Source organism: Mya arenaria, chromosome 5 (assembly GCF_026914265.1).
Source record: "Mya arenaria isolate MELC-2E11 chromosome 5, ASM2691426v1".
Taxonomy (NCBI): domain Eukaryota; kingdom Metazoa; phylum Mollusca; class Bivalvia; order Myida; family Myidae; genus Mya; species Mya arenaria.
This window is the reverse complement of record NC_069126.1, coordinates 65,498,002-65,524,095: the sequence shown is the minus strand read 5'-3', so window position 1 is coordinate 65,524,095 and position 26,094 is coordinate 65,498,002. Positions and strand designations below refer to the sequence as shown.

The 26,094-nt window shown below is 33.0% G+C and overlaps 1 protein-coding gene across 5 annotated transcripts in view; it reads left to right on the top strand.

Moving 5' to 3' along the window:
• The window catches only part of LOC128234636 (uncharacterized), a 108,765-nt gene extending 90,513 nt beyond the window's left edge, over positions 1 to 18,252 (top strand). For all 5 annotated transcript variants that reach the window (XM_052949000.1, XM_052949001.1, XM_052948997.1 and 2 more), the window contains 16 exons: positions 1,276 to 1,391; positions 1,770 to 2,013; positions 3,675 to 3,793; positions 4,345 to 4,391; positions 5,211 to 5,312; positions 5,944 to 6,002; positions 6,174 to 6,220; positions 6,492 to 6,578; positions 7,102 to 7,188; positions 11,467 to 11,526; positions 11,812 to 11,869; positions 13,288 to 13,409; positions 13,957 to 14,047; positions 14,319 to 14,374; positions 16,258 to 16,318; positions 17,156 to 18,252. In XM_052949000.1, the coding sequence (XP_052804960.1) occupies positions 1,276 to 1,391; positions 1,770 to 2,013; positions 3,675 to 3,793; positions 4,345 to 4,391; positions 5,211 to 5,312; positions 5,944 to 6,002; positions 6,174 to 6,220; positions 6,492 to 6,578; positions 7,102 to 7,188; positions 11,467 to 11,526; positions 11,812 to 11,869; positions 13,288 to 13,409; positions 13,957 to 14,047; positions 14,319 to 14,374; positions 16,258 to 16,318; positions 17,156 to 17,346 (1,547 nt within the window). In that variant the 3' untranslated portion in view covers positions 17,347 to 18,252. The remainder of the gene's footprint in view (positions 1 to 1,275; positions 1,392 to 1,769; positions 2,014 to 3,674; positions 3,794 to 4,344; positions 4,392 to 5,210; positions 5,313 to 5,943; positions 6,003 to 6,173; positions 6,221 to 6,491; positions 6,579 to 7,101; positions 7,189 to 11,466; positions 11,527 to 11,811; positions 11,870 to 13,287; positions 13,410 to 13,956; positions 14,048 to 14,318; positions 14,375 to 16,257; positions 16,319 to 17,155) is intronic.
• The last annotated feature ends 7,842 nt before the right edge of the window (positions 18,253 to 26,094 follow it).

Sequence of the window (26,094 nt, the reverse complement as noted above, 5' to 3'; positions counted from 1 at the left end):
CCACGACGATCACTCGCACAGTATTGTCCTCCATTTCCACCGTATAGTTCCGATAAAAAATATATCATTTACCTTAAAACTCCCTGCATTATAACGCATACTATTGTTAAATATGTGAATCTTATGTTTTTGCTTAAGATTAACATTTTGTTTCGTAGCTTTATTTCAATATTTGATGGTTGACCTAATTGTTCGCTTTAAAACTATTATATATTTCATTAAAATATTTGTCCATTATGAAATTACAGTAAGTACCTGAATGACTTGTGTTTTAAATTCAAATCGCTGAAAAAGATATTTGCTACCAAAACTCATATTCGTCTCAAAACAGAGTGCTTACTTAACTTGTAATTGTAAAACAGATCGTGAAGTAAGAAATTGTGGAGTATGAAATACTGGTTAAGAAAAAGGACTTGAGACGCAGGGTATTTAAAAACGTATTTTATATGTTTAGCTTTATTTATAAATAAAGTTTAAAGGATTAGATAATTAGAGCAAACAATAAAAGTGATTATATAACAATGATAGATTGGTACTCGCTCATGTTTTATAAAATGCCTTTTTTATGGTTTATGACGAAATGAAGTGTGGCAAATCATTACAAATTTAAAACAAAGATAACAAAAGCTTGAATGCATCAGCAAATGCTGTTATTTGCTCAAACATCGTTTTTAGACCACTATTGTTAATTAACCTTTAACAGCTTTGTTGTTTCGTAAATGGTTAATAGACATTATCACGTGATGTTAAGAATATAAGGTTTACATGTCAAAATATTTCATTCCGGTGAGAACGTCCCGGTGCTGTAGTAGGTAAGCTGATGATTACCATGACATATTTTATTTTTACTTTACCGGCGTGGGTTCGCATCCCACTAAAACCAAAATACTTTTTATACTATAACTGAATGTTTTCTGCAATTTCGGTATCGTAGAGTAAAATAATGATAAAATAAGTGGTTTCGGATGAAAAACTTGGAAAACGTTTTAAACCCAACACGTTTAAGTTAACAAATGCAAACCATTTGTAATTCAGAACGTCACGTAATGTCGTTGTGCGCGCTTAATTTAGATTATAGTAAAAGTAACGTTTGGATTTGTTGCATTTTGTCATTGCGATAAATACATTTTTTTTTTGGGGGGGGGGGGGGTAAAAATGTAAAAAAAATAAGAGAAGTCATTTGGATATACATACAAACAAATAAGTTTACATCTCTTAGACATAATGACACTTAAATAATGATCACACAAAATTTTCCAATATTTCGTTTTTCAGGTTTTAACAATAACACCTACGATGTTGATGAACAAGACGAGTCGTTGATGATTTCAACAATGTGCCTGTTCCCTGCAAAGCCAGAGTACATGAACATTTCTTATTACTATTATGAAGTAAGTTATGTCAGTATTGATAAAAATGTTTAACAAGAAGTATGTGTTCATTAGATAGCTATAATTTCATTGTTATATTATAAACTTAAAATTCAACAAGACAAGATATAGACATAAAGTAACTGTAAAGCTATCAATTGCATATAAAGATTAAACATATTTTTAGCATGGTTTTGTTTTTACCGAAGGAAGGCAATAAAGAGAACGGTTTCTGCAGTTAAATGGTCTCTGTGCAGTTGTAATAAATATTTGGTATAGGAAAACGTCTTACAACTGTGAATCTAAACCATTCTTCGCAGGTGTTTCATGTCAAGTGCAAACATCAATTTGATGAAAGTGTTGGTTTAAACAAAACTATAAATGACTCCATGTTTTCAGAAAGATTCTTCACTACGACTTCCTCTTGCTACAGATACATCCTTCATCGAACCCGTAAACATTACTACACCATGCACAAACGTTACTTGCAATTCTGACAAAGCAGGATCCTTTTCGTACAGTTTGAAATTTGACAACCGTACAGGACAGTTCATACATGCCTATGTCGAAGTACACATTGTCCATTCGTTGTTCAAGAACAAACCATTAATATGGCGGACTTCAAAAACATATCCTGTCAAAGGTAATACAAAAAAAAAACACTTACAAAACAATTTGGTATTAAGAATATAAATGTATGAGTACTTGCCTGTGAAATGTCACTTATCGTACCGGATTTCCAGGTGGGATGGCCTTGGAACATCTTCATCACTCCGGTCCCGGCTCTTCTGCCGCCGGTTGGTTGGATGCAAAGTTCCACATAGTCTTTCTAATCTTCTTTGTCTTTTTTCCATCTTGCGCTCTCGTCATGATCTGACATCCGTTTAATCCTGTTCTGTATGTCCTATATCTTACCTTTTTAGGAGGCATGGGTAGGCGAGCCTTTCAAATACATATATATCATTTAACGTCACCCAATTTACCCCAATCATGTGTGGTTTCGGTGAGTAGCACTGGGTAGTAACTGGAAATAGTGAATAAGCCTCAGGCCTGTTTGTATTAACACTTTATATAATTTTACTTAAATGTATCGCATACTGATTTTACAGCCTACCCAATATACCTGAAATTCCAAGTCATAAACCAAAATAAATAGGCACAAACATTCACTTGCCTTTCAGAGCTTGATACAACTGATAGTATCTTCGAATAATCCAACTTTTCGTATAGTTTTATCCCACTTTTACAAGTACTTTACCGGGTCCAATAATTATGATATAAACTTATTATGTATACAAAATATCTCAACATCGGATACCCACGGTACGCTAAAAGTCCCTGTTTCATTGAGTACTAATGTTGTGTAGTACTACATTGAAGTATTGGAGTTGCCTAAGAAGAATTCCATATTCTCGCTAAATTCAACATTGCCAATTGATAGCAAAAAGAGACATCTTTGAATAACATTTTACTTAGATTGAGTTCAATCATATTTACTGTCGTTAGATACTACTTAACATCAAACGTTTAAACCATGTATGCAAACGTCTAAGTAAATCGACTCTGTAACAAACTTTGTATGTATTCCACGTGATGAAAAAGCCATTATGGCTACTTCGAAAAACAACATTTTTCGTGAATGAAGACATTTACAAAGATAACTTTACTATTTCTTCGCCATTTCAAATAAATCAAAGCGCAGTCTATGCCGCTTACAGCGCTCCGCCTTGGGTCTTTTATCAGAGTTTAGTTTCTTTAAACCCTTCGACAAATCTTTTCACAAAACGCCACCTGATGGGGAACTGATAACACATTATTTTTGGAACAGGTCCGTTGAGTATTTAAGGAAAGTATCCATCTAATTAAATTCCGGTAATCAAACGAAGGCGGGACCCTTTAAGCGACAAAGACGGCCCTTTGTTTCATTTAAATAGTGAAGAAAAACATTTCTTCAAAATTATCTTTTTTTTAAGTTATCCTTCGAAGCAAAATGTTGACTTTCGACGTAGCATTGATTGCGTAATTTATCAGGTCTACACACAATAAAAACGTTTAATACATAGTTGGATTCGTATGAAATCAGTAAATGTTTAAAATGTTTATATTAAAAACTATTTCAACAGTATAATTGGAGGTTTGCATATTCCTCATTTATGCATAACATTGCACTTTAGGGTATATGTTTCGTTTAATAGTTTAAACATTACAGGCAATATGAACACAACGTGTATTTTTTAATATTTATAAATTTGCAGCAGCAAAATCAAACTAATAATAAGTACTTGATTTGATATACTTTATCAGTTGATTCCGGAGGAAAGTCAGGTGGTTTAAGTGATGGAGCGAAAGCTGGAATTGGAGTGGCATCTGCTGTTGGTGCTGCTCTTATTATTACTGGTGCTGCTGTTGTCGGGCGTAAGATGGTAGGATGTATATTATGAAATAATTAAAGCAAATTATTTTACAATTAGAATATATAAACAAATATATATCATTTCGTTCATGTAAATTGTTTCAAAGCTACTATTTTAAATCTGCATAAATTCGAAATTATTGTTTTATGGCCTAAAGTGTTCGGAACAACACAATTCTGCATCAAGTATGTGACTAATTGGCTTTTATACTTAAAGGTTAAATTTATTTTGAATGTATTTAATAAATGTTGGAACAAATGTGATGTTGTGCACTCATATATCACGTTCACTCTTTGATTAAAAGGTGTGAGGCTAATCGCCCGTTAACTGGTTCGAACCCTAGTCAAAAACTTCAGCTGTTATATTTTGTTTTCAAACATTGTGTAATTATTGTGTTGCCATTTTTCTGCCCTAAGCTTGTTTCAGTGTATATGAAAATACAGACACTTAACTTGCTGATCAATGCTTGGTTGTTCTCGACTTGACATATGGCTATCATCTCAGATATTGCGAGGTAATATGAGTTAACAATGAATCAATAACCTTAATATTGATTTTAGTTTCAGTTAAACAGAACTAAAGGTGTTCAGAGACGAATAAAACAAAGGTAAGTTGTAAAGTTCAACGACTGACATTACCATTTTTTGTGATTAGAATATATGAGAAAAATTACTCGTTGTATATGTTGCATCTGCACATATATGTCACACATATTGTGTATTTGAAGTGGTTTATGCTGCTCTACTGATAAAGCCAAGCACCACTCTAAACATCATTATTGACCTTGACCTTGTATAAATGTGTTTCATTACTTAAGCTCAAGACATATCTACGTTCTTACAACATGTTTAGCATAAAGTGATTCGATCGGTAATTGTAAAATGAAAAATAAAATAAAAAGGGAAGCATACTGAGTAAAATTGTATATATATACGCATGCTGCTTTCATCGTGTGTTATAAAACAACATTAAATTCATACCTAAATTTTCATAGATAAAAAGTGTTCACGCTTTAAGAATTTTACAGTGCATGCCGATTTATTTCTTTATTTCAGCATATAATATTCAACAGATTGCATGCACCTTTTAACCTAATTCAATTGAAGTTTAAAATACTATTGCAGCGTTGGTAAATGCCGATTTGTTTTGAACAATTTACACCCGTTTCTAAATTTTAATTCCACTTTGTCTTGACGCCTTGCAAAGTTCTATAATGTTTATCCAATGCTTATAATTTAGTAAAAGTAATATGACAGTAAATGGTTTGACGCACACTTTCTCAACTGCTCCGTGACGTCTAATTATAAACATGTTCGGTACGTTTGTTTATAGATTTATATGATATGTTTTATATTTGACGTCAATAAACTTTTGTGTAAGTACGTTAATTTTAATTAAACAATCCGTTTTTGTATTATTTTGAAAGGACTCCTTCTGATGTAAACAGAAGTAAAAACGAAGCACACAAAAAAATGGATGCAGTCGAAGCAAATGCTCTTTTTTCAAATATTAGCAAGGAAATAAAAAGGTAAAGAAGTTGATTTATTGATTTTATCTCTGTAGTGTATTGATTTTCTCATATGGTTGGAGATCAATTTTCCCTTCCTTCTGGCAATCATGGCGGTTTAAAAGTATTAGACTATTGGTTAAGCAAGTAATGTCTATCTCATTGACACTAGCATGTGACATATGTTACACTTTACAAGTAAAGAATTGACTTAAGAAACAAAATTGGGCTACGATATTCCTAAACTCATATGAAATCCACACCATAACTTAGTTAGATGATATATTTTATTTGATAATTGTTCCACAGAAGGTTGTAATGCATGACTGTGGTGGTCGTAATATATGGTTACGCACATCCATTCATTTTAATTTTCATTTTGGGATAACTTTATCATTATGGCCAAATACTTGAATTTACCCATAATTATATTTACCCTTTTACTAAAAATACAATAACAGATACTAATTTGAACATGTTTTTGTAATTTCAAGATTTAAAGTATCATTAACTATGCTGTAGGCAAAATGCAGCTTTTTATTTTTCAAGCGTGATATCTCGTGCTTAAATGTCAGACGGCGACTGTATGACCGAGATGTATCTTAAATTGGCGACCTACCTTTATAACACGGCCCACTATTTAAACTTTCAGTCGTTTAGCCGAAGCTGCAACCTTCGAGAAAAGTGAAAACACAAACAACGACGACCAAAGTATGTGTAATAGTTAACCCATGTAAAATTGTAATACCAAAATGTTATAAGAAATTTATTTTAATTTCATGTACATAGTGTTTTTAAAGCATTTCGATTTGGATGGATTTGTTGTCACTAAACAATAAACCCCATTCAAAATAATAATAATACCATTATTCTATATTTCAGGTATATTACCAACGTTTTTTTACATAATGGTCTGTGGTAATGTAACAGTAAGTTATTAAGAAAAGTCCATAATACAGTCATTTAAAAGAGAACTACTTACTACTAATACGTTTGCCATTCGTAGAAGGAAATGCATTTAACATGCAAAGAAATATATACTAAAGTACTACGTAAGGTTAATTTGTAAAACGTTTGTAATGGCTTATGTTTAAATAGTCCTCTGTTTATGTTTCAACCATAGTTATCTTACACATATGCTTTAGTGTTGAGTGTCTACGTGTACATCGACAATATGCCATAAACACTTTTTGGTTGCAGATTGATGAAATGACTATCGGCCAAAATTGTGGATTTGGAGAGCTTTCCCTTGTTTACGGTTTCAAACATGATACGGCGTTTGATAAGGTTGGCAAGTAAATAAAAATATAATATAAAAACAATAATATGACCTTATCAAAAATTCTTATGTATTTTAAAAGAAGTGCATTTAACTTCGTTTAATCTGATCTGGCCACCAATAAGTCATATGAATCACACACAAATACGCGCCACTTAAATTATTGAATTGTGTTTGGAAATTTCATTATTTCATTTCAATTAAGCGCAGTTTAATATATAAATCGCAATACTTTGAAATGAAAATGAAAACGAAAATAAATCATTGTCATAAGCCTAACTTTTCGAGGAACTTTTTGACGTTAAAGTTGATTTTAAATGAACTCGTCTTTCGCGCGTGACTTGGGGTTTGAGTTATAAATCATACAGGAATGCATGCTCTCTTTTATTCTATACTAGTACCAAGTTTAGCATCAAAGTTGATGTTGAATAGGTTTACATTTTACTTTGAATATAAACCAAAATCATTATTGTCATACAAATGAATATTAGTTTGCAATGCATTAATACACAATATACCATTTCTCTACAGATGAAAATGACAGTTCAAGAACATGACGAGAGGAAACATAACAAAGTCCCAAAGATTTATGCAGTGACTAGAGCAAACACTGTGAAGGTGAGTCAATTTCACAAGTCAACAACATCATCCGCAGTTACCATAAAATAAAATGGTCTTCGTCTAATGATTTGTTAATAAATGCGAAAATATATCTTGTCGCATTAAACATGTGTAATGAGGTATCTAAACACGAGTGAGTGTGTCCATTTGAACTAACTTACGAACAATTGCCTATTACTGTTTGCAACTACTTCTTTTCTGAACTTTTTTCTTTTCGAATTTTCGAACAAATATGAATCCTTTGGTTAGTATTAGAAGCGCCCCTAGATTCATTGTTTCTTAACCTTTGCCTTCAAAATCGTCAAGAAATGTATCAGATGTTTCTTTTTTCAATTTTAGCTGAAATGTCAAACAACTTATAAATAAACATAGAGTTTTAAATTTTACAGAACACAAATTCCATTTTAGTTTTAGTTTTCCACATTTTTCTCAACAAACAACACTTCACGAATAGATTTTAGCCAAATTCGAGGATTTAAAAAACCTACGTCATCACAAGTGGTACCGTACAATTATCAAGGTGCACACTCGTGTTTTTTGTTATGTTATGTAAACAATCAAAATGTACCTGATGTTATCTATAGATTAAATATATGTTTTTGTATTGTTTAAAGCCTGACAATATAAGTGTACGTACAATACTCATAATAACGTGCGTTTGTGCTGAGACTATGTATGTATTGTGTGGATCAGTTGTTCTATGATGAAAGTTATATTAACAAACATCTCCCTACAACCTACAACCTACACAGGAATTTTTTTATAGGGAGCCTTAAGGAAATCACACAAACGTTTGATTTACTGTAATAATTCCTACCTGAATCAATAATACAATAAAAACTGCTGGGACAAGCCCAGTAGTCGAAATTAATAGAAAAAGCCCTGTTTTAGGCACAAGGCAAAGTCCACACGACATGTAACTAGAAATATAAACAATTTAGCACAACATACACACATGCCAAAAACAATCTTTCACCACACACACATACACAAAATCAAACACCAACAACAAACCACACCCTCATCGTAATTGCTTTGCCGTTTGAAACAAGACTTCACTAAACCCAGAGGACACTAGGAGCTTAAAGTGGTAAGCACAGCCATAACCCCACACTCATCCAATCATTTATCGATTATTACTTAGTTAAAAATATGAGAATGATCAAAAAACGTATCAACTTGATAAAAATGAATAACAAATAAAAGTAACATATTTGTTTATAAATTAATTTAGAGTCTTCAACGACTGGATACCAGCATGACCTTTTAACGCAGGCATTATGCCGGAGCAGCAGTTCTTAGTGCTTAAGATGTACTATAAAGTCAAAAAAAGACAACTATCAGACAAAGCACGCCTTAACAATGACACAATGACAATGTTATAACATTACAAAATATGAATGTTGTGTAATATTCTTCGAGATGTTAAAACGAAACGGATCGAAACATTAAGAAAATTGCTTTTATATATGAGACAGAAGCGTTAGCCAAAAAACAGTATTAGAGACGTTAAAATTGAGATGCAAACCTGTCAACTGATTTAACTTAAATGCATTGTAAACATATATATTAATTTTTTAACAGGTCCTTTTTATCAGATGTATATAATTAGATACATTTTTGCCTATTTGGTCTATGTTCATAAAAGGTGTGTAAATTTACCTCTTTATCAGAGAATAAACCACATTTTAAAAGAAATGATATGTCTTATATGGCTTAACATGCGCTTCATATCATCTCATCAACAGGTACAGGTTTGGGCTCTCTCTATCTTCTACTATCCATTTTATGAAAGAGATTAGATAAGGTTGAAGTCTAAAACATGCCGCATTGTTATACAAACAAAACACAGAAATATAGACGTTTAATCTTCTCCTGTGTTTTGGATAAAAAAAAATCAGTTAATTCATCTCCGCTTAGATAGGCAAACCAGATATTTACTTAATGACTTAGCCTAATATTTTGCAATATTTTGATCTTATATACTTTTTGGTAATTTATACGTTCAAGCTTATAAATTATTCATTGTTCATTTTAATACCCAAGAATCATTTGCAATATTGCATATGTATTTACTCTTAGCCATTGCCTTTGACAAATTCTCAGTCTTCAGTACCATAACTAAAAGGTCGGCGAGTTAAGTGTATCAAACGTTTTTTATTGTAGGTCTGTAAACTTAAACTACCTTTCTTATGTAATGTCACAACAAAACCTTCAGACCAAGAAGCTGCAAAATGACCTGTATCAAATATTGCATTAAAAAGGGTATGTTAATATGGTAGGATTATTAACCATAAAAATACACGATTTTTTAGTTTCTAGTACCATAGCCAGAGACAAACATTAGTCCCCTGGATCTCTAACGGGAAATAAAAATAATAAAAAACGGTACGAAGTATACGCAATGTCGATCAATATCAAATGTTTTTGGTTTTTTTAAAGTATTGCAAGATTAGTGTATAATTATTTCCATTGCTCTCAATATAGCCATTGAATATCCGACTATTTTCAGCATTAACTCATATATTTGTTGAGCTCTTCAAACAAATAAGAGACTTCTTCAAAAAGCTAAAGACCTTTAGAAATGATTTGAAGATTTTTTTAAGGCAATTGAAGACATCTTCCAATCAATTGAAGACCTCTTCTATTGATTTAAAGAGGTTTCTTATTATGGGTTGCTATCATTATATACTTTATACTAGTAACAATCCATTTATTGCTCTCACTAATTGAAATATAAAGTTCTATTAATCTTTTACGAAGAGCTCTTTTTCAATAAAAGAGTGCAACAAATGATTTATAGATAGGTCCAATTCTTACAAATCCGTACTTATCCTTAATTGAATTGAAATTGAAATATTCACTTACGAGCGCTATAGTTCCATTGTCGAGACCACTTATTCGGCTGAATTTGAAACAAAAAATATAATGACTTGGAAATATCTCCAATTGAATTAGGGAGGTCTCTAATTGATTTGTTTTTATGAGGTTTGTATGTTTGTGTATCTAGTTTCTTGTCGTTTGGACCCTTGAATTGTGCTTCTCAATATGATTTAGAAAGTCAGACGGCACATTTGTTATTGAAATGATTTTATTCAATTTCTCATTGACATATTATACTGTTATATGAAGGTACACGATTTCCTCACTACAGTTAACTTGTTATTTTGACTTATTTAAACTGACACAGAGAACGTAGTAATATGTACACGTGGAATACTAGTTTAGGTACAGTCAACACAATAAGGTCACTTAAAACTTATTTTTACCACCTAAAAACAGATATCAACACATTATAGATGCAACATATCGAGATAAACATGCATCAATATGACTAATACAACTATTACTCAATAACAAAGCTACAATGTATATTTAACGCCAGGAAATGACAGCACTGAACTGCAAACGACTTGTATTTAAAAAAAATGAAATGTAAATTACATAACATAACATATTGGCTTTATCCCTGAAATTTAAACATTATAATGATGCTTAATCATAAATGTTAATAAAACGGTGTTTGCGTACTCGATCATGACAAAACTCGTTCAGGGCTAGCATACCTAGCGACAACAACACATTCATAGAATTCAATAACACAAAATCAATTCTTAATTTGGGTCTTATCAATATTCTTTTTTATCTAAAAAGTTGTATTAAATGTCACTTATATTTTCGGGAAAGCTTAACATCTGGTTGACAATACAGGTTAAAGATTTAAATTTGTCAGCCTTTTAATCTCTTTGAAGAAAGCAGCAGTTTAAAAGCATACATTTGAAAATCTGTAATATTCAATATTTGTGGAAGTTACAAACGTGACACATTTATGGAAATGGTTTCCCTTCTTGATTTGCCTAATCGTTTATGCCATTCTTGTACGAAATAACCTTACAACTTTTTTTTATTTCCAATGGCGATTGGTTTTCAGCATGCCTTCTTCTTTAAACTGTCAGGCGTTACACATACATAGAATGTTTAGAATATACTCCTAATTCGTTCGTAAGAATACATATCTTTGTTATACTAATATCGTCAACAGCTACTACAAGTGTTTCCTTGATAAACATACCTAGTTTTCATATATTATATATGCACTTTGCTGTTTGTGGAATTTTGTGCTGTTGTTCCATGTTTCTTGTTTGTGATATATTTTTTTTTTATATGTCTTTGGCGTTTACCCAGTGCCATTAAACGGAGTTTATGTTTAAACTTTTGGCTACTGAGCTTGTTTCTGTAGTTTTTCACATAAGTATTTAGACGTTATGTTTTCAGTTCCAAAGGAATGCAAAGTTCTTGAAGATAGCGAAACATCACTATGAAGATATTTTGATGGTAATTGTATCTAACATTCTCAATTTATATCCAAGACACGAGAAGATAAACAACTTTAAAAGTATTTTAATGATGCTCGAAGTATGCCCCTATAAACAGCTAAAGCAGGAAATTTGAAACCTTTTATCGTTCAAATAATGAACATAGTTATATTCCACTTGAAACAGATACCCATGATACCACTTCAGCGTACACTTTACGACCGACTGTTTGCTTGGCTACAGGAAATAGGGCATCCATCATTTATGTACTACAAACAAAATGTTCTTGCTTTATTTGTTGCAGCAACGCGATGAATGGAAGTGGAATGTATACAGTGAACTATTGTGTAATGTTCTAAGGGGTCAGTAAACTCGTTTCTGTAGAAAGGTTTGGTTTGGTTTTTTGCTTTTGTTGTTGTCTGAAAGTGGATGGTTAATTATCCACTTGCTTGTTTTGCACAATAATACAGGTACAATTTGGTTGATTAATCAAAGGTATTTTACATGGTTCTGTACACTAAGAAGATGTATTTGAAAGGGTAAACAGCTGGAAAACTGTATAGAACAATGTTAAATAAGTTATATATTCTATACCTTCATTATTCCAAATATTGTAATGATTATGGGATTCTGACAACATATTGACGTTTTGTTTGTAGACAAACGACAATTGATCATCGTTATTACAGAATATTTAGGTTACTCGAACTTTAGAGCGTCTGTCGGTCCTGAATTGCATTGGGAACCTTTTAACGCGTTCCTGTTTTTATGGTTGGTCTAACATTGAACGTTTCAATCGAACAATACGGAAAATATATGGATATCTTTTCGCACGTGTGTCCCGTTATGAAAATATAACGTGTGGTCACGTGTTTGAAAGGAGAGTTTATGATTGGACGAAAAAATAGGTATAAAATAATAGCAATTATGCATAAATATTGCCAATCAATGAACGCTTTGGCCGAACTGATCTCAACCATTGATTAATATCATTGTACACAATCGGCTGCTAAAGTTATTTATGTTTGCATAATACACTTCGGAAGGTAACATGCTGTATAGTATATAACTGTGTTGACATGCATCTGTCAGATATCGTTAATAACTTACGAAGATTTATTATTGGTTGCAACTAATGTGAGTGTGACATTTTTAATCAAGTAAGAACAGAAATTTTCCAAACTGTAGACCACTATCATGTGATGGTTGTTATAAGCACTCTTCAGAAAAGCAGTAACACAGCTTTGCATGTTAAATAATTATAAAAGAATTAAAATGCATTGTAAAAACGTATCTTTCATTTTATACATAAACATGAATTACAATAGATCTTTATAATTATTTGCTTAAATTAAACCCAAGTTCTGCATCATTGTTTTTTATAAAGGATAACAATTCGAAATACGAATCATACCAATTGGAGCTTATAGATGGAACTGAACTAAAATAATAAACTACATACAAATGTTATAGGTTTGTACTTTATTACGTAAGCCGGATTTTACAACATCGATCAAATCGTTATTAATGTATTAACAGTTTAGAGTACTTTCGCTCATGTCCATTTTCTTTAGCGCGATTGTTTAAACTTATAAAACTATTATGAATCACCTGGGTTTTCTTCAATCGACAGGAAGTAACCAGCAGTTCTTCTATACCATCGTCTAGTATTCTTCTTTTTACTATTTGTATCTCATTTTTAGATATATTTTCCCAATAACACCACAACTTTCTTTGCGTATGTTCTTTTATTGTAAACAAGAAAATCATATATTTACAGACAAATGCGACGGCTACATTAAACACAAGGTCGCAGGTGCTCTAAAGCCAGTGGTGTTTTACAAAGGAGATGAGATTGTAACAATCGACCAGAGTGCACATTCTCTATATTTAATAATAGAGGTACACATTTGTATACCTTTAAAAGTAGTACCTGTTTTTGCACGGCAGACTCGTCATACAGTAGAGTACGCTTTTAAACGATCTTCACACTTTTGGATATATAAGGCTTTTTGAAGCCAACCATTTTCACATTTAAAGAGATGATTTTCTTCAAGATTTTGGGCAGCAATGCCTGCTCGTTCTAAAGATAATAGACCTTTTAAATAATGTTTCACATATGAGGTTATTTGTAATGATGATTTCATGATTTCATTTTTTGTGATTGTTGAATGAAAACTGTTTTGCATTGATCATTTTGGCCAAGCAGTGTTTAATCCCTTTTTAAGATCTTTAATAATATATTATAATGCAAATTTTAATGTTTGTCTTAATCTCTTAATCTCTAAATATCCGCTATATCAGAATGGCATGTTGGGAAGTCATCAATCCTATGAAAGTTTAATCTGTTATAATAATTGTCTCCAAACTCGCGTGTTGGCGTAATATAGCAATATTATTTCGATGTCACCTTTTGCGTACCTGATGTGTCAATGATATTTTGCTTCAGGGTTCAGCTGTTATTAATAGAAAAGCTCCTCCTCCGCGCTTTGCATATGTTGGTATGAGAGAAGCTCGCTTAGATGAAGATAAAACATTGGGTAAATTTATTTGACCCATATTGATGCTGTTATAAGATAAGATGCGTTTTTTATATTCATATAAAAAGTATAGTTTTGATAAGTTCTGCGACAATTTTCAACTCATGCACTTAAAATCGCGGATATGTTTACTATTTGTAATGCTATTTGAATTTGTAAATAATTTTAAGGAACGCCTCTTGAAAGTAGAGGGAATGCACATTATATGTTATATGTTAATAGACGGTTACATATTACGAAAATAATTTGATTATATATATCGAATTTATAGGGTATGACATGCCGGGAGGAAACATACGAGACATTACTACTCGAGACAATGATCAGGTATGTAATTATTCAAACGTTACCGGAAATAAGAATAGGCAGGCGCATCTGTGCTAATGTCGGCCTGTCTCTTTGCATTACGATTCTGCAAATACGAAGCAAAAGCATCGATTTTAAGTGTCTTAGTAGGAAATAAGTTATTATTTTTACGTAAGCAGAATCATTGGAACTCATGTTGCACTAACAAGGCTTTAGCCGGAAACGATGTATGCTCCCCGATGTGTTACCCTTTCCCAGGAAAATCGCAAATAGCAAAATGATACTTTTCTAATTTTTTAACGGACAGTTTTCATATATTTATAAGATCAAGTGATGGACAGAAACATCAGTTAAATTTAATGTCGAGGGGATTTTGTAATCTTTCATATCTTTTGCGAAGGAAAAGAACAGAGAGGAACACAATAAGGAACAAAGTGTAAATTGGACAAGACTAGGTAACAGACTGCTGTATCCCCCGCCTCATGATGATGATGATTATGTGACCTTAATCTTAATTTTGTCAATCGTTGTTTATACTTTTAATGAACAGCATTTAAGATCAATTCAAAATGCGTGATAAAAGCTTCAGTGCAAGACACGATTCAATGACTTAATACAAGTACCCCTGAAACCGACTTATTTTTCTATGCGCATGCGCATCGGAAGGCGATAATGCGATGTTAAAAACACGACAGTACGATGATGAAAACGCGTTTGTACGATGATGAAAACACGATAGTACGATGATGAAAACGCGATTGTACGATGGTGAAAACACGACAGGACGATGATAAAAAACGCGGTGGTACGATGATGAAAACGCGACAGTACGATGATGAAAACGCGATAGTACCATGGTGAAAACACGACAGTACGATGATGAAAACACGACTGTACGATGATGAAAACGCGACAGTACGATAGTGCGATGATGAAAACGCGAAATAACGATATCACGATGGTGAAAACGAGAAAGTACCATAGTGAAAACACGATAGTTTATCGCATTATCATCATCATACTGTCGTATTATCGCGTTCTCCTTATCGAACTGTCGCGTTTTCCCTATCGTAGTTTCGTGATTTCGCGTTCTCATCAACGTACTATCGAGTTTCGCGTTTAAGATCAACAAATTGACAGGCGATGGCCCTAACGGCATTCCATAGGAATGTGCTGATTATATGCGCATCTCATTTTGTAAGTGAAACTTCCTGTATTCATGTTTGAATACAAGCCGGTAGCTGCTGAGAAATAGCAAAGATATGGGTCGTGTGACAGACGTACGCAAATACGAACGTACGGAATAATCGGCGAGTATATCGTAAAAATGACAGTTATAATTGTCGAAAATACATTTCAGTTTGCCATAGTCAAGTTCGGTTATACATGCAACAAATTGCAATTCAAATTTATTGCACAGAATAATATGCCTTCGCAAGATAAGACTCGATAATTTTCATTTTCATTAAGCAGAACAAATATATACTTTGTATATCATTTAACCGATTTTAAACCTTATTAAATTTAACAGTGACGTATATGCACATGTAAAACAAATTGCAAGATTAAAACACGGAGACAAGATCCAAGCTTTAGCTCATATTTGACGGCAAGTCATAAGTTGAAATGTTTTTGTAAGCCTATGGTGTATACAACTTAATGTATGGACAGTTCGTTAACCAAAGCAATAGGCATCAAAAAGAAATTAAAATAGTCGAGCACAACTCCCAAGTTTCTGTATCATGGTTAAGTTCACAATTAGCCTTTGAAGTTTAAAGCTACATACAATACAAAAATCGTACTCAACGTACAATTGTTCCTTTTATTAAAATGATAACGTTTTCGATTTAAGTTTGATATATGTACATTGTTTCCTTTTTGTAAGAACTAATACATTGTTGTAGGGTCAAGAAACCGATGCCATCGCACGTAACGATGTAGAATTCGGAAGACTTGACGCAATTGGTAATGGTGTTTCTTTTCATTTGATACAATATCAATTTCTAAGTTAAATCTGACCCGTAAGTTTTATTTAAATATAAATTTTACAAAAACACGTTGTGTTCTGTTAAAACGTTTATATTAAGAAGTTCCGAGGTTACGCCATCAATAATGAATCATAGAAAGGAAGTGGCATCAACGTCATGTACTGCTTAATAACGGTACGTCGTGTTTCACATTTTACACAACAAAGACAGGATTGTAAAGTACCGTTGGTTTATCGGGATGGAATAGGGATAGGCAATACATAAGGGAAAAGTTTTCAAAATAATTTTATTGATAAAAAATAATATTGTTTGACTTAACAGTTTTTCCTCGTTCTCCCATTTGCTTTACGTATGAGTTTGATTAAGTATTTAAAAAAAATGTTTGGGTATGTTTCAAGGTCGATAACTGTTTGAGATGATTTTAGCTCAAATTTGGTTTTGCCTAGAACTACTTAACAATTCTACGAGAAACGTTACAGTCAATTAAAAACTATTGAAATATGTGAATCACTAAACGTATTATGCATCATGCCTTATTTCCCACAAATTAAGTCAATTTAATTTTGAGTGCGAGACAGAATCCCTTCAAATGACCTTATTAGTGAGCGTTCCTCAAATATTTACATTATTATAATAGGATAACCAAACGCCTTTATTGGGGATGAAAAGAAACTTGATGGCAACTGTGCTTGTTTTATTAAAAAAAAATATTGATTTATATTATGTGGCGTTGTCGAGACATGTGTTATTATGTTTTGTTCACATACATAAATATGATGCAAATTGCGTGCGAAGATATAACATATATTTACAGATATGACTGCGTTTCTGGATCATGCCAAGAGAACAGCCACTGTAACTGCCAAGTCAACAGTCCTTTGCGTTGAACTAGACTATGATATCATAAAACATCTGAAAAAACCGTTTGACACTATATTTAATACACCTATTAAATTACAAACTAAAAATAGACCTCATCGTGGCATCAACGTCAATCATCTTTAATGAACATATTTTATCGAACGAAGTCTGAAAGTGTTACGGGAAAGCTTTTTTCTTAAAAATATACAAAATGGGGAGAGGCGATATGGTCTCTATTGTTGTTAAATTTGACAATGTGAATGTATCGCCTTGCAAAGGCGAATAACGCTGTAAATATTATTTTTTTTAAATTGTCACTATCCATTATTTGTATTACAAAAAAAGAATAACAGTGTGAATCAAAACTGTCAAACATAAATAATCTTTAGGCGGTATATACAAAAAAGTGAATATGTTTATAATAATAATGATATGGTATTTTACATATAAATCACATTGCACTATTTATTTAAAGCTTACTTTTTGTTAATAGTACTAGTATCATTATCCTTTATGGTAGTGTGAATGATGATTTATGACACTTCAAACCAACATCATTGAAAAATAAAGTGACACGCTCCGTGACTCCATCTCATATAGTCGACTCTTTGAAATATGATAAATGTCACATACATTTTACGTTAAGTATAATATAAATGGTGACGAGGTATTTCAACTACTTTGTTTAGAACCACATATCACTGCTCGTATGTGTCAACTCCCCGTACGCATGCTTTTAAAGGACATTGAGCTAATGTTATTTAAAAAGTTGTACATACATTTGTGCATATCAAAATTATTTCTGCTCTTGATTTATATTTTGAAAATCTTTTTTTGTTGTAAGTTATCGTAATGTGTATAAATGTTTTAATATTGCTTAAGAGAAAGATGCAGAATCATTCTTGATAATTCAATTGAAGCTCCAACAACAAGCGGCCGATACATTACTTATGTTTTGTTAAATGACTAAACCTTAACGAATTGTATTCTATGCGGTTATTGTGATGTTGTTTGAATGGGATGATGAATAAACCTTCACCTTTCTTATTATGTTATAGTTTCATTTTGTTATTCCTTAAATCAAAGGTTTTCGTTAATCTGCATAAATATCGTCGGTAATTCATAATCAACACAATTAACTATATAAGAGAAATAATATTCGATGTTAAATGTTGGCCACTAGTGTGACTGGCCAGACCATTTAAAATATATTGAGCAAATCGAAAATAAAATGACCATACCAAAAGAGTTCGAAAGATCTTAAGCGAAACACCTTGAGGTTTTAAGTCCCAGTAGACAACCATGCAGTAGTATTGTTTGAAAGTTCATCAATTATTGATTAAAGTGTAATCATTGTTACATTTTTGTATATCATTGTTATATTGTTTTATCTTTATGATGCCTGTTTTTGCCATCTGTCAATCAAGGGGCTTGTTCTAGACTTTTGACTGGCAGTCTTGTGTGCACACAGATATCAACATATATACAGATAATTTCACGAACCATTTCATGACTCGCTCTGAGAGCAGTATGCCTACTAAGACTGTTATGATTCGTAATAGGGACCCCCACCCCCTTTGTTTCACAACGAATTCCGAAAATATATTCGACAAATCTTAACGAAAGGCAAAATGTATAAACTCTAAACACCAATGGTGCAAATACAATCAAGTGCGCAATCAAGTAACCAATCTTGTTCTAACTGCAAAGAAGTCACATTTTGAAAGGCTGGCTACAAGATTAAAGAAAAGAACCATTTCCACCATTTGTGAAAAACGAGAAAGAACTTTGCTCTTCCGACAACTTCATCCAATGAAATCCCCTCACTTAGCCACGAATGTACTATATACGAATCCGATACGGATAAAGCGAACCTACTAAATAACTTCTTCCAATCACAGACTCTTGTATATGTACCAAACAGACCCCTCCCTACTTCCATTGACTCTGATATTCCCAAACATCAAAGGACTTTGTTATTTTACTTCAATATGTTATCGATTCAGTAATGGTTCTGAAAACCAATAAGGCAACTGGGCCAGACTTACTAAACAGCTTTGTTTGGAGGGAAGTAACATTTACAAAATTCTTTACTGGACCAATCTTTATGTTGAATCGGGAATCGAACCACTTAAAGAAATACGACGTTTACATAAACGTATCCTATTTTACAAGATGTTTACGCTAAAGCACCCGCTTATCTAACTTTACTGCTTCCATCAAGAGTTGGCGATACTACTTTGTACAATCTTCGAAATGCAGCAAACCTTCGGAACATTTCATAACAATCACAGTTGTTGGCGATTTGATTTCTGCCATCTACTATATATGCATGGAACGCCCTCTCGACAGAAATTCGTTCATCACCATCTTTGCCTTCTTTCAAATACAAAGTAAACATCATAAATCAACTTCCTGATTTTTACGTCGAAGGTGACCGCAATTCTTGTGTCAATCATGCGAGGCTGCGTATGCACTGTCAATGAATATCTATTATCAAAACAGTCCTAATTGTCGATGCGGTGAAATTGAGGAAACATTCCACTATTGCTTCACCTGTCCATCATATAATGCCCAAATTAATCATCTCATTTGTCAGTTATCCACCGTTGGTCATTTGTATCCTCAACGTTTACCCTTGGCTCGAAGGAAGCCTCATATCAGACGAACAAACAAAATTATATTTGAACATGTCCAGAACAACATACGTCAATCTCAAACGTTTGTGAGTACAAATGTCAATAAACCTCATCCCATCCCGACCTGACCAGTCCCTGTACCCCCTATCCCCCTCCCCTTTATTCATTACATCTTTTTCTTCTCCCTCTATTTGTGTTTTTCCTTCTAATGCATTGACTACAAACTACACCGGACAACTAAAAGATTACTATATTTATTGGAATCACTGCAACAATCGCTCCAGCATAAACAGCCTGAATGACTTACAGAAGCGAAAAATAGCATAAGCTTCGACGCTTTATTCTCAATTCTGTTTACACTGCAATAAAACGAGGGTTTGCATTGACAGATATCTTTTCCATTCAACTGTTACACTTATACAAGTTGACAGGTGTTTAAAAACTCAAATTTGATTCATTTATCACAAAATTAGAAACAAAGATACAGAAGATCTATTTTGTTACGATTCTGCCATAGTACTTTTCAAACGCTGTCAAAAAGCTGCTCATTATACGTGTACAGTGTATATTTATTGATTATTCCTATAATTGAATTATATATGTCCCTAAGGTTCTTGAAGATAAAATACTGCTTTAGCCGGTGTTTTAAAGGCAGAATTTCAGTTTCAAATTAAATAAGACCGTAGTTTGTGCTTCCGAAAAATCTTTCTCCCAGAACGACAATGTACCTTCAAACCGGGACATAAAGAATGTCTTAAAGTCGAATGATTAGGCGAAATGATGGCATCTTTTGAGGTGTACATTAAAAAGTTGTAAGTAGCGCTCGATGAGCGAGTGACGAAAGTACTGATTTTACGGATTTGATCAGTTTACCTGATTTTTTTATTACTTTTTGACCAATTCATCTAGTGACAATAATTTAAACAGTGATATTTCAGACAGTTGTTACAACAGAACAGAAACGCCCGTAGAAATAGCTGTGGTATTGTTAATTTCTTTAAAAACCATCAAGAAAACGGCATTCAAATTGTATGATTATATTATTTTGGTTAAAAGTTAACCATAATTTCCTTAATTCCCAAGAGGATGTGAAAACATGGGCATATTATGTATCGGGCAAAAGTTCTCCAGTCTTAAATACATTTAATGTAGACATTATATTTAAAATCTAAAATTAATGATAACAACTGTTATTTTTCTGAATTTTGTTATTTTTTTATATCTAGTGATCATAACAGCCGGATCGGCATTAAGTGTGATTTAAAAACACATGATGATATTAAAACCGTTTTCGTCGATTTAGACAATACTCCTGATAATGCCTCTGTTAGGGCCTTGTTTAACAATGTACTTAATAGGCATTGAAATAAAGTGCTTGATCTTTGTAAATCTACATGTATACGCATAATAAATAGTCAGACTTTTTATTCTCATCACGGAATTCCCATACTGATTACTTATTGGCCCATGCAAATTTTCAATGTGGACAATTTAGTCTGTTTTGATAACCTGTTTTCCATGATTTAGTTAAAAATATTATTGTTTTCAAATATATTGTCAATAAATCTGATGATGTTTAAGATAGATTTACAGCTACAATCCATAGTGCTGCGAGCCCGTTATTTTCTAAACATTGTAGTTACAGTTTAAGTTTATTGTTCAAAAGGCCTCAGGCCCATACACAAACACAATAGCATACATATATCAAACACTCATGATAGATAGTAGGGATGGCAACGAGTACCCGAGTACTCCAGTACTCGATCGAACGTCCGAGTACTCGAGTACCAAATCACTACTCGAGTACTCGGATTTTTAAAAATCAATAAAAATCACCAAATACACGATTTACAGAAAAAAATATCAGATCTGGTTAGTTGCCAATAGGACAACTTACGGTCCCTCTAATCCCCGCTGTGACCTCATTTAATTAGTTGACAGTTGTTGTGATAGTTGCAAACTGTCAACAAAGGACCCCTATTTCAAATTAGCACTGATGTCAATTAGCGAAGTTTTGATAGCGGTTCTTTCACCTAAACAATTCTATTGTACCAATTAGAGACATTTCACCAAACAATGGACGCTTATGAGCGAAAGAGTATCGACCGTTACGAGAATTGATTTCTTAATGGGCGTATTTTAACTATTTTTTGCAATGATTATCACAATTGATTGGTTGATATTTTAAATCAAGAATTATGAATATTAATGAGGTAAACAACAATTACACAGTACGAAAAACTATCATTAAAAAAATGTAGAGTAAACAACTAAAAAACTGAACTTCGTATTGAATTTCTTTCACTTTTAAATGTATGCTATTAATTTTCGTTCATTGTTATTCTGATTGTTGTTCATTTCTGCAGTGCATACTTGTAAAAAATGAAACGAATAAAACAAATTAAAAGCCTGAAACAAAATTTGTTTTCTCTTTTATATCATTAGTTGTTAAAATACGTAATGAAAGTTTACTTTAAAGGTGAAAATGACCAATAATACTAACACACAATATACGCCATTAACGATACATGTATACACAATCTTGTTTCGGTTCCGGTTGTAAACAGCAATGTCGGTCATTTTTGCCATGAATACAGAAATGTAGTTTTTCCTTCAAAACAGCGGTTTGGTTTGATCAAATGTATTACTGAATGCTTCAAAGGAAACTAGTTTACCATTCGAATGAATCTTTAAACATGTTTGACGCCTAAACGGGTAAAATATGAACTGAAAACTGATTGGCTTTGTGTTCTGCTTTTCAAATGCCGCCAAAAAAGAAGGGTCGTAAACGAAATTAATCTTCTCCAGCTCAAAAACAAATAGTTAAAAAGTACTGTTTCGGTATTCCTGAACCATTAATAAGTGATAGTGAAGCGTCTGATTATTTCGAGGCTGAGGAAGAACTTTTCCTAAAAACCCAACACACCCCACCCACCCCGAAAACACCAACGCACTCCGATATGTCTTTCTCTGACAGCGACCTCGTTGAACTAAGCAACAATTAGCCCCGATGTTAGCTCCTATGATTGTAGAGCTAATGAAAAATACAATAATAAAATATATAAAATTTGAAATACATGCACAATTTCACAAGGAGATTGATAGTCTCAGGGGAGAGATAGAGACCCTTAAACTAGACAAAACACAGCTTGAAAACAGCCTTCTTGTACATAAGAGGGAGAAAGACGATCTGAACCAATATGGCAGGAGAATGTGTCTGGATGTGTCCAATATACCAGGTGACGCCCCTGGTGAGAAATTGGAGCATAAAGTAATTGAGCGGGCAAACAAGGCTGGTGTAGCCTTGATCAGCAATGATATAGACAGGATTCACAGAAAGGGGCGACCAAGAGATATGGTAAACAGGAAAGTTATTATAAAGTTCTCGTCCTCAAAAGCAAGAGATAAACTATACTCGGCAAGAAAAGGTATCGGCCATGGTATTTTTGTGAATGAAAATCTTACACCTCTAAGGGAAAAGCTTGCCTATGAAGCAAGGCAACTTGTACGGCAGAAAGTGTTGGGCAAAACCTGGATAGCCGGCTGCAAGGGCAAGTGCCAGCGGCCAGATCAGCAAAAGACCGAGGTCATCAGGGACATGGCTGATATTCAGTGTCTCAAGGATGGGAAACCTCTACCAGTGCATGAGAATAACCTCTAGATCTTCATTTCGAATGAATTATCTTATAATACAAACTTTGTTTATATATATACATATATAGCAGACACTGACCTCCATATTTATACCAATGTTCCTCTTTTATCCATATAATCCGAATAGAATCAATATGAATGATCAACTTTTGATCTCTAAACACATAATTTTCACTGGAGTATTTGGCCTACAAAATTCATAACTCATGACATGACATAATATGTAATGTACATGTATATGTATGATTTTCCTTCAGCCTTTAATTATTTGCTTTCATCTGTTCTTGATAAAGTTTATCCACAAAATTCACAAAATTTGTTTGTACATCAATCACTATACAGATTTATTCACGATAAGTCCATCTGCTTAAACATATATGTATATACGTTTAGGATGTTTACAGCTCCAATTTTATGTTTATGTTTTACACTTCTCAACAAATGTCAAAATAATTGTACATCAGTACTTTCTCGAGTTGCATGTTTTTCTACAGCAAATGTATGAACAGCTAGCTATATTACTGGTTGAAACTGGTGCTTTCACGTTAACTATTTACCATAAGTAAAATGATATATAAACACATATTCATGTTTATAATACTAGGGTATTTCATTTAAATTAATTGGTGACTTGCACTTGAGGAGAATTGACTGAAAGGGTTTACTAATTTAAAACTTAAATTTAGATATTTATCTTTTAAATTAAATAGTTTTTCCAAATATTTATTTTTATAGTATATTCTTAATTATATAAAATGGCAGTTTAGTCCAGTACTATTTATAATGTGAAGGCAGTCAGGTGCAACGACACTTAATCACTATTGGCTTATGTAAACCTAGTCTTCTTTGTGTGCAAAGTTAATGATTGCGCAATACAGTGTTTTCCCTGAATACCATTCTATAACCTCCTATAGAAAACAACAAAATCAATACTTTTCAATGGTATTATTTTGGAAGTCACAGTGAGTAAACCACTTGGGAAACCGATTAACACATACAGCATGAACTTGCAGCATGAGCAAAGTATGTCTTATTAGTTTAAACATATTTATTATGCAGAAAAACAACAATACAGCATTTGTTACAAACATATAAAATAAAGGATTGGAACGGTAGAATTAACTAATAAAGTTCCTTTCCTTGAATGGTTATTTGCAATAGTATTAAATACAGGTTTTACTAAATAAAGGATTAATATAATAGCTCTCAGAGTAGTAAGATGATTTTAGATAGAACGGTGGTAAAATTTCAAATTTAAAGGAATTTAATATCAGATAATGAAAAAGAAAATGCAAAAGAAGATAATGATAAGCTATGTTGAGATAGGAGAAGGAAAGAAGGAAGGCAGAGTAATAGTCATAGGATGGATTTAAACTGGAGTCGATTAATCAAATCTTTTTGTTAAGTGAATATATTGGTGGACTGCATCAAACAGTTTGAAATTCTGTTCTTCAGTCAGAGTGTCAGCACCATACAATAGTGAACGAAGAGTTACTTCAGTCAGTGCTTCCACTGAGTCGATCAGAGAAAGTCTATGATCGGAGTAAAGTGGGCATACAAGAAGAAAATGATATGTTGTTTCTTGGCGTCCGCAAATTCAGAGTGGAGAAGATACGATGTTTTTCGAATAAAGGTGATGGTTTAATGAGCTGCATTCCGTTCGTAAACGAGTATGTAGGACTTGAAGCTTACGCTTCCCATAATAGAATAACTTGCTAGATTTAGAAGTAACTGACTTGAGATACTCTTTGAAACCAGACACGGTATCTAAAGAAGATGCCTCAGCTGGAAGACTATTCCAGGAAGAGATAGCCGAAGGAAGGAAAGAGTTCATATACAATGATGTGCGAGTTCTAGGAATGGAGATTTTAGATGAATTTCTGAGAGATCTTGTTGATACTTGCCCTACTGTTGGGGGGACCAAGTTTGAAAGATAATCAGGAGTGAACCCATTTTTCATTTTAAAGAAAAGGAGAAGTTTGTGCTTTTCGCGCCTAGTTTGTAAACTTTCCCAGCCAGTTTCAACTTCGAGAAGACGTAAGGAAACCAAACGTGTACAACCCGTTACAATTCTGGCACACTCGGTCTGGATTTTATCTAATTCATTCTTTTCATGTTGGGTGCAATTACTCCAAATAACGTCTGCATATTCAAGGATTGGTCTGACAAAAGATAAATAAATAACTTCTAAAGATCGCCTGTCTAATTGAAATCTTAGCCGTCTCATCACGTTGATCCGAGCCTAAGCTTTATCTTTAATATAATCAATATGAACATGCCAACTACAATCTTCAGATATATGTATTCCGAGATGCTTATGGGATTCAACAGAGGGTATCACTGTATCAAACATTTGCAAAGGAGGATGAAGGGGCTTTAATCTTTTTTTGGTTAGCACCATAGATTCGGATTTAGATTAAATTTCACAAGTCACTTGTCAGCCCAATGAGACAACTTGTTGATATCGGACTGTAGTTGCTCAGCTGCAACTTGGGGTGTTTCGACTATGACAAATAGACTAGTATCATCAGCAAATAAATTGATGTTAGAATTGACCTCATTTACAATATCATTAATGTATATAAGAAACAAAAGGGGG